Source organism: Athene cunicularia (assembly GCF_003259725.1).
Source record: "Athene cunicularia isolate RWA chromosome 10 unlocalized genomic scaffold, athCun1 chr10_part1, whole genome shotgun sequence".
Taxonomy (NCBI): Eukaryota; Metazoa; Chordata; class Aves; order Strigiformes; family Strigidae; genus Athene; species Athene cunicularia.
In genome coordinates this window covers 17,095,357-17,111,413 of record NW_020799112.1, presented here as the reverse complement: position 1 = coordinate 17,111,413, position 16,057 = coordinate 17,095,357, and the positions used below count along the sequence as shown (strand labels likewise).

Genomic DNA, 16,057 nt, shown 5'->3' with positions numbered 1-16,057 from the left:
TTGCTGCCCTACCCCAGCATGTTAATAAGTTCTCTTTCATAGAATAGCTTCAAATATGTTTGAAAAATCATTATTGTGCATTTATACCAATTCTGACAACATCCTTCTTTACAGTATGAACTTTGTGTTATTGCAGAAATCCTAAAATTGCTATAGGTTACATGGGCTGACCAGAAAACCTTCACCACGTGTTGGCTTATATGTAACGTTTAACTTCTAAAACCCTACAGCTAATGGCTGTGTCATGTAACAGGCCGAATATGTGGTATAAATCTACTTTGCCTCAATTCTTTCTGTGATGAATGAACGTTCTGTTCTCAGAAATAATTGCTTAGATGAAAAGGTTGCACACATCAATCATATAGTGCAAATGGTTACTCCCCAAATCCTTGTTAAGCTAATTTCATAGGAAGCAGGAATTTGTGTTGGTGTTTCTGAAGGCTGTATAAAGCTTAGTGTTCAGTAGAGACCATTCACTAGTCCCAAAGTGTGATACTGTTTAAAATCAGTTAGCACTTAAGGACAAAATTCCACAACCGCCTAACACGGCACAATCAGTTGATATATAGTTAGATATTAATTAGCATGGGACAGAGGAAAATATGAAATTACAAGTGCTTCTGGAAGCATCGAAATTTTCAGTGAGAACACTCAGCTATGTTGTATCAAAGGTCATACATTGTAATTATTGTGATAGCTACGTGGATCCCTTTTAAACAAATTGGCATTTGTGCCTGAAAAAGAAATGTGGGGAAAAGGGAATAAATCCAGAGAATTTTTGTCTGTTCAAAAGGATAACAATCAAAATTGATACCTGTTAATTCAACCTGTGAAATTTGGTGCCACTTGAGATCAAATATATGCAGACAAATTTTATGGTAAATTTTAGAATGGCAAAACACTTATGAACAATGATAGCATTGTCTTTGTAATATATTTCAGTGCTGTTCTTTTGAGCACCTAAGAAACATCCTTCAGAATACTATCTTCCTTTAGGAAAGAGTTAGCCCCATTTAACAGGGAGGGATGCTGATACACAGATATGATAAATGAGGGATGAAAAGGCACATGACACAAAGTGCATAATTACCATTATCTGTATTAGCTAAGGAAATGGAAGGAATTTTGTCTTTGTTTGAAACAGCAAATGGAGATACAAAGCTCAATCATCGGGGGGTTTTGGCCTAGGTAGTCTTTTTGCTCTTTACCTCTATCTACCATGATCACTGATCTACAGTGCTGCCATAAAAACAAAAGACAGAATTAGTTACTGCCCCTCACCTGAGCCGCATCAGTTTACCATGTATATAAGAAATCAGTGTCCCCTCCATTTTTGTAGTTTTGATCTATTATACATTTTACTTCACAATAGGGATAAGCATGAATCTGTAATGCCATGCAGCTCTGTGACCACCTACTCGCTGGCTGACTGCCCTTCCTCTGATGCTTGTCTCAGTGCTTACCACAGCTGACCACTTTCTTCAAGAACTTGCTAGGCCGGAGTTAACTGCACTAAGTCGACAAGGTTTGTAGTTTCGTGCTCAGACCTTCCCCTTTATTCTGGCTGGCTTCCTCTCTGTAGGCAATGAGGCAGGAGGCACTCTGTAGTTACCTTCCAAGCTGCCCATTCAGATAGAGTTTGAATGCTGAAGGCTTCAACTATGCCTGCTTGGGACTTCCAAAAAATTTTACCAATACCACAGCAACCTGCTCAAATTATTAACGTTTCTTCAATTTAATGTCTGACAATGTTCTATTGGTCATAAATATTTTTGTACGACATGGTGACTTCTGCCAGAATTCCTGGTTTGATCCAAAGCTGGTGTTTCAATAAGAAAATTTTGAAGAGCAAATTTCAACTGCCCTTTTGGCAGCAAAGTCAGAAAACAGTCACAGGACTTAATGCCACCAAGGATGAAAGTTGCTTTTGTTGTAATTGCGAATTATTGATCACACAGTAAAGTGATCTAGGTCCTCTACTCAACATGTTCTGGAAAGAATTATCACACTGACTTAGGAGGAGCAAAGAGCACAGCTCGTAAGTTGGCCCGTCTCTAGGCAACCTTTGAGTTTCTCTGTGAGCGTGTGAGTAGAACCTGAGGCCAGCTGGATTTGGGCACACAATTGTGCAGCAAGCAGAAGGGGAATGATGATGAACAAGAAAAAAAGGGGCATGGTGAAGCAGTAAGTGTACCTAGAGTATTATTCTGGATTATCGCATGATGTCTTGGCGACGTTTATAATCAGTCCTGAACATGCCCCCCACCACTTAAGATTACGCTGAAAGAAATAATTAGTTCAGGTAGTTTCAAAAGAGACCAATTAATATTTTTAGACGAGGAAAAATTGTTCTCCTGCATACCCTGAACCACATGTTATTTCCCTGTCAGCATTAAAGTACCTAGTGTGTATATAGTGCCTTTTGATTTTTATTTCTATGTATATGTATATTCATACGCATATATTTATATGACAAAATATGCCTCTTTCCATGGTCAGTTAAATTCACTGGTTATTTGCGAGACTATAATACATCTTGGGTGTTCTGGCTAAACTAATGCTGCCAAAATTGTCAGCAAAAAGACAGGAAAAGCTGATGAACCTTAAACTTTTCCCCAAACAACTGCTCAGTTGTTTCTTCAGGATATAGAAGAGGCAGAAAGCCCAAGCAAGAGGAGTGGTAGGAAACCAGAGAGGAAGGATAGAAATTGCTGTCTGACGGGGATTATACAAACTGCTGGGTTTAATCTTTTAGAGAACCTATAACAATAATGCACGCTAATTATCATTTTAGGAGTTTTAAGAGGTTTTGCCCATAAAGGAAAGATAAGTCATACTTGAATTCAGTGCTTTGTTACTCAGAATTTTCTTGCTTTCATTTTGCTTAGGGATTTGATGTTTTTGTAAATTCCACAGGTAACAATTTAAAAACAGCTAAATGCCATTTTTGAAAGTGATTTTCTCAGGCATACTAAGGTCTCTGAAGGTATGTGCAACGCAGTTCCTAACAGTTTTAACGTGAACAAGCTGCAGAAACAGCTCTTCAGTTTCTTAGGACTGGTGTCACTTTTGCAAACGGGGCTTATGCTAACAGTTAGTTAGGTATTTTTGACCAGTATGCCATATAATTATATGTCTAAATATATACATATAAAAATAAATACTGCCATGTATAATTCTTATTCCCCTCTGTGGGTTTGTCAGACCCACAGGTACAGCAGTGTGGTTTGTGGGCTCTTCTCCTAGCAACTCCTATTAACGTCAGAATTACTTGGGCAGCTGCATCTTCTTACCTCACACTAAGAGTTTACTATTTGGTGCTGGTTTATGAGTAGATTTCATATGCCTGTATCTCCGATTATTTGCACCAATTCTACTTTAGTTCCTTGTTATCTTACAACCACTTTTAATAACAGCTTTATACTATTACCTACTGAACTTCTCTGCTGTAGTTGTTCGTATTTGGGAAAAAAAAAAAAAAAAAAAAAAAGAAGATATAGTCCCTGCCCCAAGGAGGCTATAATTAAAACAAGACCAGCATTATAGAAACGTATATGCTAGCTGGCCTGTAACTGGATGGTCTGTTTAGTTTTGTTTTGACGTACTGTATGAAGCAGCATTTAACAGATGTTGGGAAATTAGCTTTCTGAGCTTCTCATATAAACATACAGCAGATGCATGGGTTCAATTTCATCATCAAAAGTATTAATGTATAATTGTTAATGGGTATTAATGTCATTGGGCATTTTAAAATGTCTGTGCCTATTCTACTGCACTTTGAGTCCTCCTTGCCAAAAAATACAGAAACTTCTCAAGAGAAAGATAAGTGACTGTTGTAGAAATGTTTCTAGTGCATTACTGATAAATCTGTTCTCTTGCATAGAAGACATCACTCTGTACAATCCCACCAGTGAAAAAAATGAAGTGTCAATTGTTTCATTACATACCCTACATGCAGAGTGTTGACAAAGAAAAAACCAAACCAAGCAAACCGAAATGGGCAGGTCTCCCTCGGTCTTTATGTCAAGTTGTCACTCTCATTATAAGCAATGCTACCTATCACTCAAATCATGTAGTTGACAGCATCATGGCTGGTGATATCTTTGTTGGACACATCCAGCAAGGTGATAGGTCTTTCTGCTCCCCCTTTTGCCCAGGGGAATGCAGTATTGAAGATTAGATTCCCATCTACAGCTTCCAGGATGAAGTCAAACCAGCATCAAGAGGGGAGCTCGCAAACTGTGGCATGCCCCTCTCTACACGGTGTACAGGTAGAAAATAAGAAGGTCAGGCAGAGAGTGAAGGCAAGACCTGGGACAACGCCTAAACCAGAACAGAATTAGAAGGGAATTGTAACTGACAAAATGACACAGAGATTTCCTAATCTCCACTTGTATTTAATATATTTTACATTTCTCATCTGTATTTTTATTTTGCGTCCCCCTTAATTTAGTTTTCATGCATTAAAACATCCAAAGTGTTTCTAAAGCAACAGCTATGGCTTTAAAAGAACATTTCGCACACCTCTAGATTACCACAGATGTGCAATATTAATTTAGGGTGAATGGGCACAGATGTTATCAAAATCACTCTCTTCACCTGCCAACTCCACCAAATTTTCCAGTGCTTGGATATTTTCTTCCACTGCTGTGTGGAATTTCTTATTGTAATGTTCTCTGTGCATTTTCCCCCTTTTTTTTTTTTCCTCAGATGTTTTATCCCATTACTAAACCTGCATACGGCTGCCTCCTCTGATCAGCTGTCTGAGCTAAAACGAATCATGATGATTACGGAAAAGAAAAGCAGCCTCTGAAGATGCTGATGTGATTATGGTGAGGAGCCAGGGACTTGCACTGAGTGCTAGAAGAGCACTTTAGAACCACAGAAAATCAGTAAGTTTGGTCTAGATGACATGGCAGAGAACTGATGTGATGTGAAATACGAGTTGGGGAAGCATGGAGAAGAGAGGGAAGTGGAAAGGCAGATTTAAAACTGGATTTTAATTTTCTGGTGTTACCAGTGGGTGACTTCCCTAGTTCACTAGTCAGCTTTTCTTTGCTGGCTCTTTGAATTCTCCGTACCTCTTCTTTACTTCAATATTGTGCCGCTAGCACATCTGCACAGCAAAACGTGCAGATGAGAGTTCTCTCTGCGCCTCAGGCCTATGAAAAAGCTGTATTAACACAGCACTAAATCTGAACTAATGTACCCTGTCCCTCAGCAAGGACTAATAGCTCAGGATCAGCTTCCTGCTAACAGCTTTTGGGCTGCCTGGTATGGAGGCAAAGTGAGTTTTATCTTCCCACAATGTACTTTGTAGAACTCTCCATATTGGGTCTAATTTGGAAGAAGCATTAGAAGCTTTCTTAATACATGATTTTGTTTTTCATTGGTATATGTCAAAATGTTTTGCAAATGAGGCGTCACTGTCCAGAATTTCATTCCATGCAATACCAGGACAAGCCAAATGGGCAGGTCAGGAGTATGGTTCAGATTTCCATGACCCTATCCACTAGTCCAGATTGTGTCTAACTGACAGTTTGCAGGATTTTTCACATTCTGCACTAATATTCAATCCCATAATTCTTTATATTAAATCCTATGTTTATCAAAAAATGTCTGCAATGGTCAAATTAAAATCATTGCAGTGTATTCTACACAACCTGATTTTTTTTTTCTAGTTTAATACCTACGAAATCAAAGCAGAATTATGTCAATCTATAGTGAAAATGTGCAGAATTTTCATCTCTGTAAATTGGAGTAAGCAATAACAGTGGCCTTATAAAAACATGCATTGCTTTGTCACGCATTAGGTTTCATATCTTTACATAGAAAGAAAAAGCTCCTAATTTTCTTTAAGTATGTTTTGGTTACAAACTACATAATGTTCCAATTAGCTTTAAGAAGTTGACTGTATGCTGTATACAATATTCTATGTTCTATCTACCTTTGTTGCTTGGTGTTATTTTCCCCAAACATGCTAAAACATTAATGACAACTCCTAGGCCAGAATTCAAGCCTGATTTAACGTGGTTATCTTTTGTGGCATTGTACCAGAGACACATAAAGATTTAAACATTTCAGAATGTTTTACATTTGTAGCAATAATTGCGCTGTTTAGAAAAATGTGGTGCCATCATGTGGACAATATTCAGAAGTGTGAAAAACAGTTTTTAAAAGACTAGGTAACAGACAAATATCCGTATTCGGTATCACGAGTCAGCTGAATTGTAATATATATTATGTTCTATAAGAAGCTATGCAAAGATCTGTGGTTTTAAAACTGTATTAGGTAAGAAAAAAACCTGAGACTTGAATCAGGAATTGCTGATTCAATAATATTTATTTTCCAACAGCTCAGGCAGTCCTTTCCCACGAGCACAGACTGATCAAAACACACACGAATCTTCAAGCCCCTTTTAATTAGCACCTAATTCCAACATTACCTACTTCTGTACTCATTTCTGTATCTGTTCATCTCTTTGGATTTCCTCTAAGACTACAGAACTTGTTTTCCTATAGCCTGCATTTCTTCTCTTCCCCACAAACGCACACACGCTCACACAAACACTCCTATCCATAACACTAGCCAGCCAAGGCACTCTGCCCACGCAGTTCTCATTCCTGCAGGAGTTCACACAAAGCTTTGTTTCAGCAATGGTTTTGGTTTAAGGCTTCTTCTAATTTCTTACATTTAACCCAGAGGAAAGAAACTGCCAGAGTTGAAAAAGCTATTCCTAATACCAAGAAATGTCCACAATGGTCAAATTAGAAACACTGTAAGGCACTAACACGGCCAAAGTTTTTCTAGTTTAGTATCTACAAAATCAAAGCAGAATTATGTCAATCTATTGTGAAATGTGCAGCATTTTAATCTCTGTAAACTGGAGCAGTAACAGTGCCTCTGTAAAAGCATGCATCACTTGCCACGTCACGTTTCATATCTTTACGTAGAAAAAGTTCCTAAATATAATTTCCTCTATAATACTCCATCTATGACAGACCTGTGAAGGTTTTCACGTGAGTGGTGTGATTCAAAAACTGTTCTCTCTGATACACTCCCCCAAAGCTAACCTGCATGTCCCAGAACTGTAATCTGCCTCCTGCTCTGAGATCCTGTATGCCAGGTGCTAGTTAGCTGATTCTGCAGTCTGCCGATTTATTTTATATTGAATGAAGGCAAGAACTTTTAAAGCCTTGCCAGTGGGTTTGAAACTGATGGTCTATCCAGGCTAGAGCTGGAAAACATGTTTGGATCACTCCGTTCTTTTGTGAAAGTTTAGTGGTTTCGTTTTGGTAGAACTTAAATTTCATTTGACCTTTATGAACATTGAAGATCTTTAGAATCCTTTTGGAGAAAGATTTATCTAGTATTTCACTCAGAAATTCACTTGCTTTGTGCAGAAAGAGCCCACTCTTGTGGTACGGTAACAAATGGAATATGTATACATGTGGCTTTACTAAATGGATATAATAGAATGTCATACATAAATAAGGTTCTTTGTGGTGCTGTTTCAGCTTCCATATAAAGACAGGTAACTCTATGAAGTAATGACATCTGTTTTCCATGTCTTTGCATCTCATGCTTTGTTAATTTTATTGTTTAAGAAAATGTGAGATTCAGCTGAAATTTTACAATTCTTGGTCCATTTTCTTCATGTGCATTCTCTGGTTCTAATTAGGTATAAACACAGAATACAATCTTTTTCTTACTGGATAAACTTACAGTATCTCTTACTCTTTTTCTACTTTGACATTTCTTTTCATGAAACGGGTGGGGGTGTGGGGGTGTGTGTGCTTAATTTTCTTTGACAATTTTACCTTGCTGTCAGCTTGGTAGAAATTAATATGGATTGAAAAATTGTGTGGATGAGAGGCAAATGGATCATGGTGATGTATGGAAGAGGCTGTTGGAAGTCTCTAGTCTGTATCACTGTGCTCATGTTCTTGATTATTTGGCATTTAAATGTTTAGAATACATGGACAAACATTAAAAAAAAATCAATTTATACCTTTTTAATTAATTCCCATAAATCCAAAGCCATTCTCAAGATAAAGAGATCTCACTTGTGATTTTTTTAATAATTGGCAAAATTGTGCCAGACAGAGCGTGGAACAAACTCAACAACCAACTTCCTTTCAGATGAACTTTAAATGTCAAAGTATCCCATGACAGCTTGCATGAGTTTGGTTTTCAGTGTTTCGGAAACTGTAAACTCATCCTTTTAAAAAGTGTGACACTGGCTTGGTTTTGGAAGAATTGGTTAAAAACACTCTAAAGGCCAGTAATATAGTGAAAATATATTAGATTTCCTGGATTCTGACATCTTTTGCCATCAGTGAATGTGAAAATGGGAAAATAAACCCTTCATGATTCATGATTTTTTGATGTTTTGCATGGTTCATCAAATTTTATTAGTTTTTACCCGCTGTATAACCTTGATGAGTTAATGAGATTATGCAGTATTACTAATGGTAGACTTTCATTTCCTTTTTTAAAACAAACATATCTAGAACTAAAAACAAGAAAAAACAAGAATCAGAATCTCATCAACCCCCATCAGCTGTAGTCTGGGATTTTTATATTCTATGTCTCTTCATGAAATTCATTCCTTCTGATCCCCGCTGGGTGAGGGTTTGGTCTCTCAATCATTGTACCATCCTCATCACCAGGATCTCCTGTAACTATTTTCCAGTAATTCTTATCTTCTTCGGCTTTATGGGAGTCCAGATAAGTGTGACAAACTACTTCATATTCTTTTCCAAAATAAGACCTGCAAAGTCAAAGAAAAAGGGATGGACGGGGGGAATTAATATATACACGAATTCAGTAAATCTGTATTACCTGTGAAATGTTCAAGGTTTTCTCATGTTTCTCTTGGCTTATTAAGAAATGTCACCATGCACTTTCAAGTACCAGACCCCTAAAAGAAACACAATAGCCCACTTTGTTTCCTATGAATCATTTGGGAATTTGAAATCAAAGGAATTCAGAGCTAAAGCAGCCCCATCAGTATAAGGCACGGATACACCAACTCAGTATGTACAAGCTTGCTAGGTTCTCATCGCCACTCACATCACTATTTCTGTCTGAATGAGGAAGACTCTGGCTACTTAATTACTTAATAAGTGTTTCAGCCTCAGGCTTTCAGAACTTGTTTCATCCTCGGAAGCCCGATACAAATCCTCTGTCAGATCTTGCTCAGAATTTAATAGGAAACAATTGGTATACTCCTAACAATGCTAATCAGTATTAATTTAATGCATGCATATTAACTTGAATTGTTGGATTAACTTCAGCTTCTTGAGAGATTGGTTCATACGGACATAAGCAATATACAGTTCTATACAGTGTGTTCTAATTTAGTTCTCTTAATCCTTACACTTCTTGGCATACTATTTTTTTTCTTGGGGGGAAAAAAAAAACAAAACCACTGTTACTTGCTCATGATATTCAAAGGGAGAACAACCAAGAAACTAAAGAAAGCTAGAAGCATGATACGTATTTATAAGGAAAAAAACCCAAACAAATAAGACTGAGCTGATTGCCTGCAGTATCACAGTGGCACACATTACAACCCAGAAATAAAATAAGGGAAAGGAGAAGGTGCATTCTGCATTCTTTTCCATTTCCTCAGCGTGTTCCTAAAGCACCTATCTTGCTTCTTACAGTAATTCTTTCTGTTGGGACACCATTATGCACATCCCTGACAATTAGAAACTATTCTTACCTTGTCCAAAAGTTCCTTGGAACAGCTAAGCTCCGATTAGTATGGCAATGAGTAATAATAATTTCAGAGTTTGCCTGGGGGAAAAAAAAAAACAACCAAACAACAACAAAAAACCAAACCAAACCAACAAGGAAAGACATTTGACAGTGATTTTTACAGTAATTTTAACTATTCTTAATCAAATTAAGTGCTTTTATTTACTGCTTATTATAAGCCCACATTGCTCTGTAGACTGAGACTGCTGGACACATGGTGAGATATTGTACATCCTAACAGTTCTCAACACAACTGTCTTAACAGCTCAGACCAGCCAACTGCTTAGGGATCAGGTCAGACACATTCTCCTGTCCCATGTATTCCCTTCCACTTCCTTGTGCTGGTCACTTAAAAATTTAAAAAGTTAAAAGGTGAAGTAAGTAGTAGAGAGGCATTCCAGTGGCCTGTGCCATCAGGGTAATTCCTCTTACAATTGGTATTTGCCATGTGAGAGATTTAGATAGTTTGGGGACACAGCTAGAAATGGACTTTTCTATTTTACCAGTTTGCAATTTTTTATGTATAACAGATCTTCTAGTCGCCTCCATTTACCAATACTGTGAATAAAGAATATTGTCTTTGACAATTGCATGATTTTGACTGTGTTTATTAGCGAGCTGATTCATGGAAATGAGTCACAGATCAAGGCTGTAGAGGAACAGTTGTATTTGTGACATTTTGCTATACACCCAGCACTTCAGGAAGCCTAGCAGTTACATGGAATACAAAAATACTGCACCTGCTTAAGGTATTTAAAAAAAGGTTAAAAACCACATTTGGAAAAACATCCACTTATTCGGATGCCTTGGGGTTTTTTAATACTTTTAAAATTTAATGTACAGGAGCTCTTAATTAGTAATGGCTCCTAATATTGGAAATGGAATTTAGTGCTCAGAAGTCCTGAAAAGAAGATTCCAAGTGCATCCTCACAACATGATAATGTCTACATTTAAAAAATTCTGATGAGAAATACTGAGCAACTCAACCTCAAAATGAACACCAGAACCTAACAGTTGTATATGGAATTCCCTGGCTAAAGAGATTGTTACTTTCCTCTCCCCCCTCCGAAAATTACAGATCAGAACTTAAATAAGGAAAATATGTGAATAAAATGTTCACAACTTTTTTCTAAGTACTCTATCTACTGTTTCAATTAAATCTTCATGATGTTTTCTAAAGTTTTACTTTCTTACAGGAACTGGAAATCCTTCATATTCAAGACGCAGCTGTGGATCCAAGAAGACAGCTTTCCAGCAAGTCAGATAGGAACGCTCATCTGTCAAAAACACTTGTTGAAGGTAAGATTTTTTAGCAGATCTCATAAATGACTTATGGTCACTTGCTAGATATAACTGTAAATAAATAGATATATTAAGGACAGTAAATATCAAAGAAACAAGACACGAAATTTTAAAAAATATTTTTCAACACCAAAAAATTTCTCTTGGCTCTTGAAAAATCAGTCTACCAAGATAAAGCTACACATACAAACCGCATAATATAGGTTCTATACCATTGATAATCTCACTAAGTAGTTATTCTGTGTTCAGACTGGTGAATATTAATTTAAAACTGAATTTACATTCCAAAGATTCTCTCTCACCAAAGTGGCTGTTGAGAGGGAAACTGTTTTCAAAGTTGTAGTGATCTGAGTACATATGTAACATGTAATATCTTATTTGCTTCTAACTTGCACAGAGAATGTTAACATCTAATAGAAATCTGCTCCCTCAGAATGGTAGAAGTGTGTTACTTCACAGACCTACTATAGATTATCTTCACAAGAAATTAAATATTCTCAATTTGGAGTTATTTAAAGTAAGAAAAAAAAAATCTCCCTCTAATGATGAATTCTTTCAGGATTCACAAGCTGATTTTAATTTCTTAATTTATTTTCTTTTTTTAAATCTCCTTTATCCAGTCATTCTGGCTGACAGCCCCCTTTCCAGAACACCTGATCTCAAGCAAGCTGCATAAACTTCCTAAACAGGTACTGCTTGTCTTGATCTATGTATGATTCTGAATCTGTTCTGTAAAGCCAAGATGTTGAACCACTGCACAGCCTGAGAGAGAGTAATTAAATGCACACTATTAGTATAAGCTAACTTACCATTTGGTCAGAAAGCCCTCCTGTTGTCCCAAGACCAAAGTTTTGCCCAAATCTAATCGGTTCACCCACTGCATCTCCACCAACACTATTAAAATTGTAAAAAGGAAGAAGTAGACATTCAAATAACCAGATTTGCTGTTCTTTTGTTTTGGTCTATAGCTAGGTCTTGGGGCAAAACTTTGTATTAAGTTTACCTTTAAAAATAGGTAAAATATCTTAACCGCAAAAACATTTCGTACTTAACTTACTGGTTAAAATATTTAACAGAAGAGGAACAGACTGTATTGATTACTTTTTATGTTGTATTCATTAACATCCAGGGTGGAAAGACAACATCCAATGAAAAATCAACGGGACTTCAGTGCTGAGGCTCCCTTTAAAATATAGTTAACACAAGAATCTGAAAAATCACAGGCTAAAAGCAGAACAGTGTGTGTTTGTAACATAACATATGTTGCTAATAATATAGTAACTGATATTCAATAATTTGGTCATTACATCAATATACATGCTGGTGTATTCCTGTTTCCAGAATGATTTATAGATTTTATATTAAAGAATCACTAAATTAAGTGCTAGGCTTTCTAAGTATATTTAGCATAGAAAACTTATGTAGCTGATTAGTTTAGTAGTCAGTTAACAAGGGACTCGATAGCATTCTGTGCCAACAACTCTAAGATTAGACAGCAGCTAAGCAAAAATATTTTGGTTGCAGTTCTAGAAGGCCTAAATTACACTCTTGGTGTCAAAATTCTTTCTTAGATTTAATCAGAAGTGTTTTGCTCAATCAGGATTATATGCATTAATCTGTACTCTTAGCAACTATTATTGTTAAATACAAGCACTCAGGCAGAGCTTCCAACTATTGAGCCAGGACCCCATTCTGTTTCTTCTCCCACAAACAGCTGGAATTAAATATGTCTTTGAGAGAGACAATATGCTCTTTGGTTAGGTTTGGGGTTTTTTTTAAACAACAGAAATACTGTCCACTTCATGTACAGCAAAAGCACTGAAAATTTCTGCTTCAGAGACCTTGTTTGCAGGAGAGAGAGTAATAATACTAATGGATATTTGGACACGTTTTGTATTCTACAGCTGAAACGTGACCTCATTAAAAACAGCCACAGAGTTTACCAAATGATACAGTAAACTAGATTCTATTTTCACACCAGTTCTGAACTGATTTAAACTTCCTTGGAAATATTCACAGTAATATGTGGAACAGAATCAAGCATAATGCATTACTCAAGTTAAAGATTCTTAAATAAATTAATCTTACTCAAATTCATTTATATATTATCAAACTTCCTTGCATATTTCTTAAAACAAGATACTGAAAACTAAAATAATAATTGAAAACAACACAGAATAAAGTACCAAACCTTAAAATACAAAAAGTATTCCGACCCGTAGGGTCCACACTCTTGACTGCGCTAACTCCACAAGGGACTTGCAGTGATTCAACCGAATATATGGATATTTCATCCAGATCAACTGCCAAAGTCAGACTGCCACATGCTCCAGGGTAATTCTCCACTGGGGATTTGTTGGGTGGGTTGAGAAGAATCACAGTGTCTCCAAAATGAACAAATCCATCCTTAGACACTGACAGGTGTATCTAAATTAAAATATACATTTTTTTTTTTTCAGAATTACCTGAACCTAATATCAGAAATACTTTAGCATGTAAATTGTTAATCTACAGCTCTCTTGATGCATAAAGAACACTAATAACAGCTATGCCATTCTATATGGAGTCATAGAGGATTGACATAATCTTCTTTAAAAATTACCTTCTTTAGAAGTTTATCTTGAAGTTTGTTTATTTTCTGTGTTAAAAGCTCTCCTCGTTCTTTTTTACGCATAAAATCCCTGATGCGGTCCTGTTTGTAAAGGAGAGAGGGGGCAGACCTTAGCCAGCGCTCACAATCTCAGGTTTAAACCGAATTTAAAGAATTAGGAGGAAACACCGTGAGGTGAAGAGCCAGGCGAAGCTGCCCGGGAGCCGGAGACGGGAGAAGGTCCCAGCTCCTCCCCTACCTCCTCCAAATACGCCTCCTCGTTCCAGTTGCCGATGAGCACCCCGGGTCTGTAGGCGGCCATCGCGGCCCCCTAGGCCGCACGGCGTCCGCCGTCACCATGGCGACCCCTCGAGCTTGCGATTGGGCGCTGGAGGGGCAGATCCCGCCAATGAGCGGGACGGACGGGGGGCAGGGGGCGGGCTCCTTCTTCTCGGGCGCGGCCCAAAATCTGAGGGAGGGGATGCGAGGGGGGGGGGCGGATCCTGAGGGGTGAAAAAAAATGGGATAAATGTTAAAACCCGTTTAAATAATCCGACTGCCCCTCCTTAGGCATGCCCAGCGCGGGTGGGGTTGGTGCGAATGGCACGCTGGCGGACAGGAGCAAGCCCCTCGAGTTTGCGCCCTCTTAGGAGGATCCGCCAGACCAAGGTGTAGCAGGGAAAGGTCTCCGCAAGCAAAATAAAACCAAAACAAAAATCCACTTGGATTTCCTTGTGGTTTTGCCCAGTCTGAAAGCAGGCGGCCTGCTTTGCCCCGGGGCGGTTCGGCTGAGCCGAGAAGGGGGTAACGCTGCTGGGCCCACGGCAGGGCCTCAGCTCCTCAGGCCTGCCTGAGGGCTTTCTGGTCACCTGGCTTAACGCTTACACCTTTTCGGGCAGCAGTGTCCACGAAAGTACTTCTGCTCCTGGTTCAGTTGTGTGATGGTATAGTTTAACAAATGGAAGATGCTGAAATTCAAGAATCTGGGCCAAGCTATAATCTTAGAGGTTTTGTTTACAGTCAGCCTTTTACACTGTATTGGACAAGGAGGGGCATCAGCTTAATGCAACAAAGCAGTTCATGACATTCACACTGCTGAATATTGTGGATCATAGAACAGTTTGGGTTGGAAGGGGCATTTAAAGGTCACCTGCAATGAGCAGGGACATCTTCAACTAGATCAGGTCACTCACAGCCCCGTCCAACCTGACCTTGGCATCTACCACCTTTCTGGGCAACCTGTGCCAGTGTTTCACCACTCTCACTGTAAAAAAATAATAAATAAATCCTTCCTTATATCTTAGTCTAAGCGAATGCATGTTTTGATTACAAATGTTTTGGTTTGTCATTATTTTAGTTTTGAAATATACTATGACAAGATAGGCTAAGTGAATATACTATGTGTTTACATTCCAGATAGCTTAAGCCAATGATTTTCAGTGGTGGTGCAGATCCTTGCACAGGACATCTAATCCCTTTAAAGCTGTCATGGTTTTCTTGCATGCTTACTATTGTAAGGTTTCAATGCTGGGCAAGGTAAAAAGTTTAAAAGAAAATGGGTTTTGGATGGACAGCTGAGATACCTGTTCTCATCAGCCAGTTCTGACAACAATTCACATGAAAACTGGATCTTTTGTGTTTGTTTGGGTTTAAAAACAAAACAAAACAAAACCAAACCAACCCCAAAATTTATTACATAAAACTTTATTCAGCACATCCCAAACCTCTTAAAGACGAAATACAGTCCATTTTTGTTCAAATAGCACCACTTTGTGGTCAGTTCTGGTAAGTGACGCTTTCCTACATCTAGCTTTGTTAGAGGCAACGTTGAAATTGCTTAACTGAAATAGGGAAGAAACTTTGTTCATCTTAGCCGAATATCAATAGCCAAACAAATTTTGGAAGTATCAATGTGATTTGAAATTTGAAGTGTTTTCAGAAAAAGACATTTAGTTAATTTCCTGTGTTGCTAGTAATTTCTACTTAGCACTTAAAATTACATTGATTTCACAGAGGTAAGTTCCTTTATTAGGGTGACTGGTTAATCATACTGGTATGCAAATGTGTACTGGGTCTGGCTGAGCCGGAATTGGTTTTCCCCTATAGCAGCCCTCATGGTGTTGTGTTTTATGTTCGGATGATAAAGTGTATTTATCACACTTTTGTTCAAAACTGGATAATATATTTATACTTAACAATTTACTTTAGCTTATCTCAATATGCAATGTCTAAGAAGATTTAAATAATTTCTTTTTTTGTTTGTTTGTTTGTTTCAGAATTAATCCACTTTTAAATCAATATTCAGTAATAAATCATTGTTAACTATTATACTCAGCCATATTATTAAGAACACATGCACTCTTTCTCGCTGTGTGTGTAGCTCATTCACAGAATCCACA

The 16,057-nt window shown here is 37.7% G+C and overlaps 1 protein-coding gene across 2 annotated transcripts; it reads right to left on the bottom strand.

Moving 5' to 3' along the window:
- Window positions 1–7,657: 7,657 nt before the first annotated feature.
- Window positions 7,658–14,013, bottom strand: CFAP161 (cilia and flagella associated protein 161). Of its 2 annotated transcripts, XM_026856457.1 has the most exons (7): window positions 13,918–14,013; window positions 13,671–13,760; window positions 13,260–13,495; window positions 11,878–11,962; window positions 10,961–11,119; window positions 9,732–9,805; window positions 7,658–8,774 (listed from the first exon to the last, which is right to left on the bottom strand). In XM_026856457.1, exons 1-7 carry the CDS (start codon window positions 13,978–13,980, stop codon window positions 8,588–8,590), a joined length of 894 nt encoding a protein of 297 aa, XP_026712258.1. In that variant the 5' UTR covers window positions 13,981–14,013; the 3' UTR covers window positions 7,658–8,587. The 2 variants fall into 2 exon arrangements, with proteins under 2 accessions (XP_026712258.1, XP_026712259.1); XM_026856458.1 differs by lacking the exon at window positions 10,961–11,119.
- Between the last annotated feature and the right edge of the window lie 2,044 nt (window positions 14,014–16,057).

What these genes read in the sequence shown, in the direction of transcription:
- CFAP161 (XM_026856457.1), bottom strand. Translation starts at nt 13,980, where the DNA reads ATGGCCGCCTACAGACCCGGGGTGCTCATCGGCAACTGGAACGAGGAG. An exon ending in AGGAGGCGTATTTGGAGGAG is followed by an intron (nt 13,761 to 13,917) that starts GTAGGGGAGGAG and finishes CTTTACAAACAG; the next exon opens with GACCGCATCAGGGATTTTAT. An exon ending in AATACTTTTTGTATTTTAAG is followed by an intron (nt 11,963 to 13,259) that starts GTTTGGTACTTT and finishes CAATTTTAATAG; the next exon opens with TGTTGGTGGAGATGCAGTGG.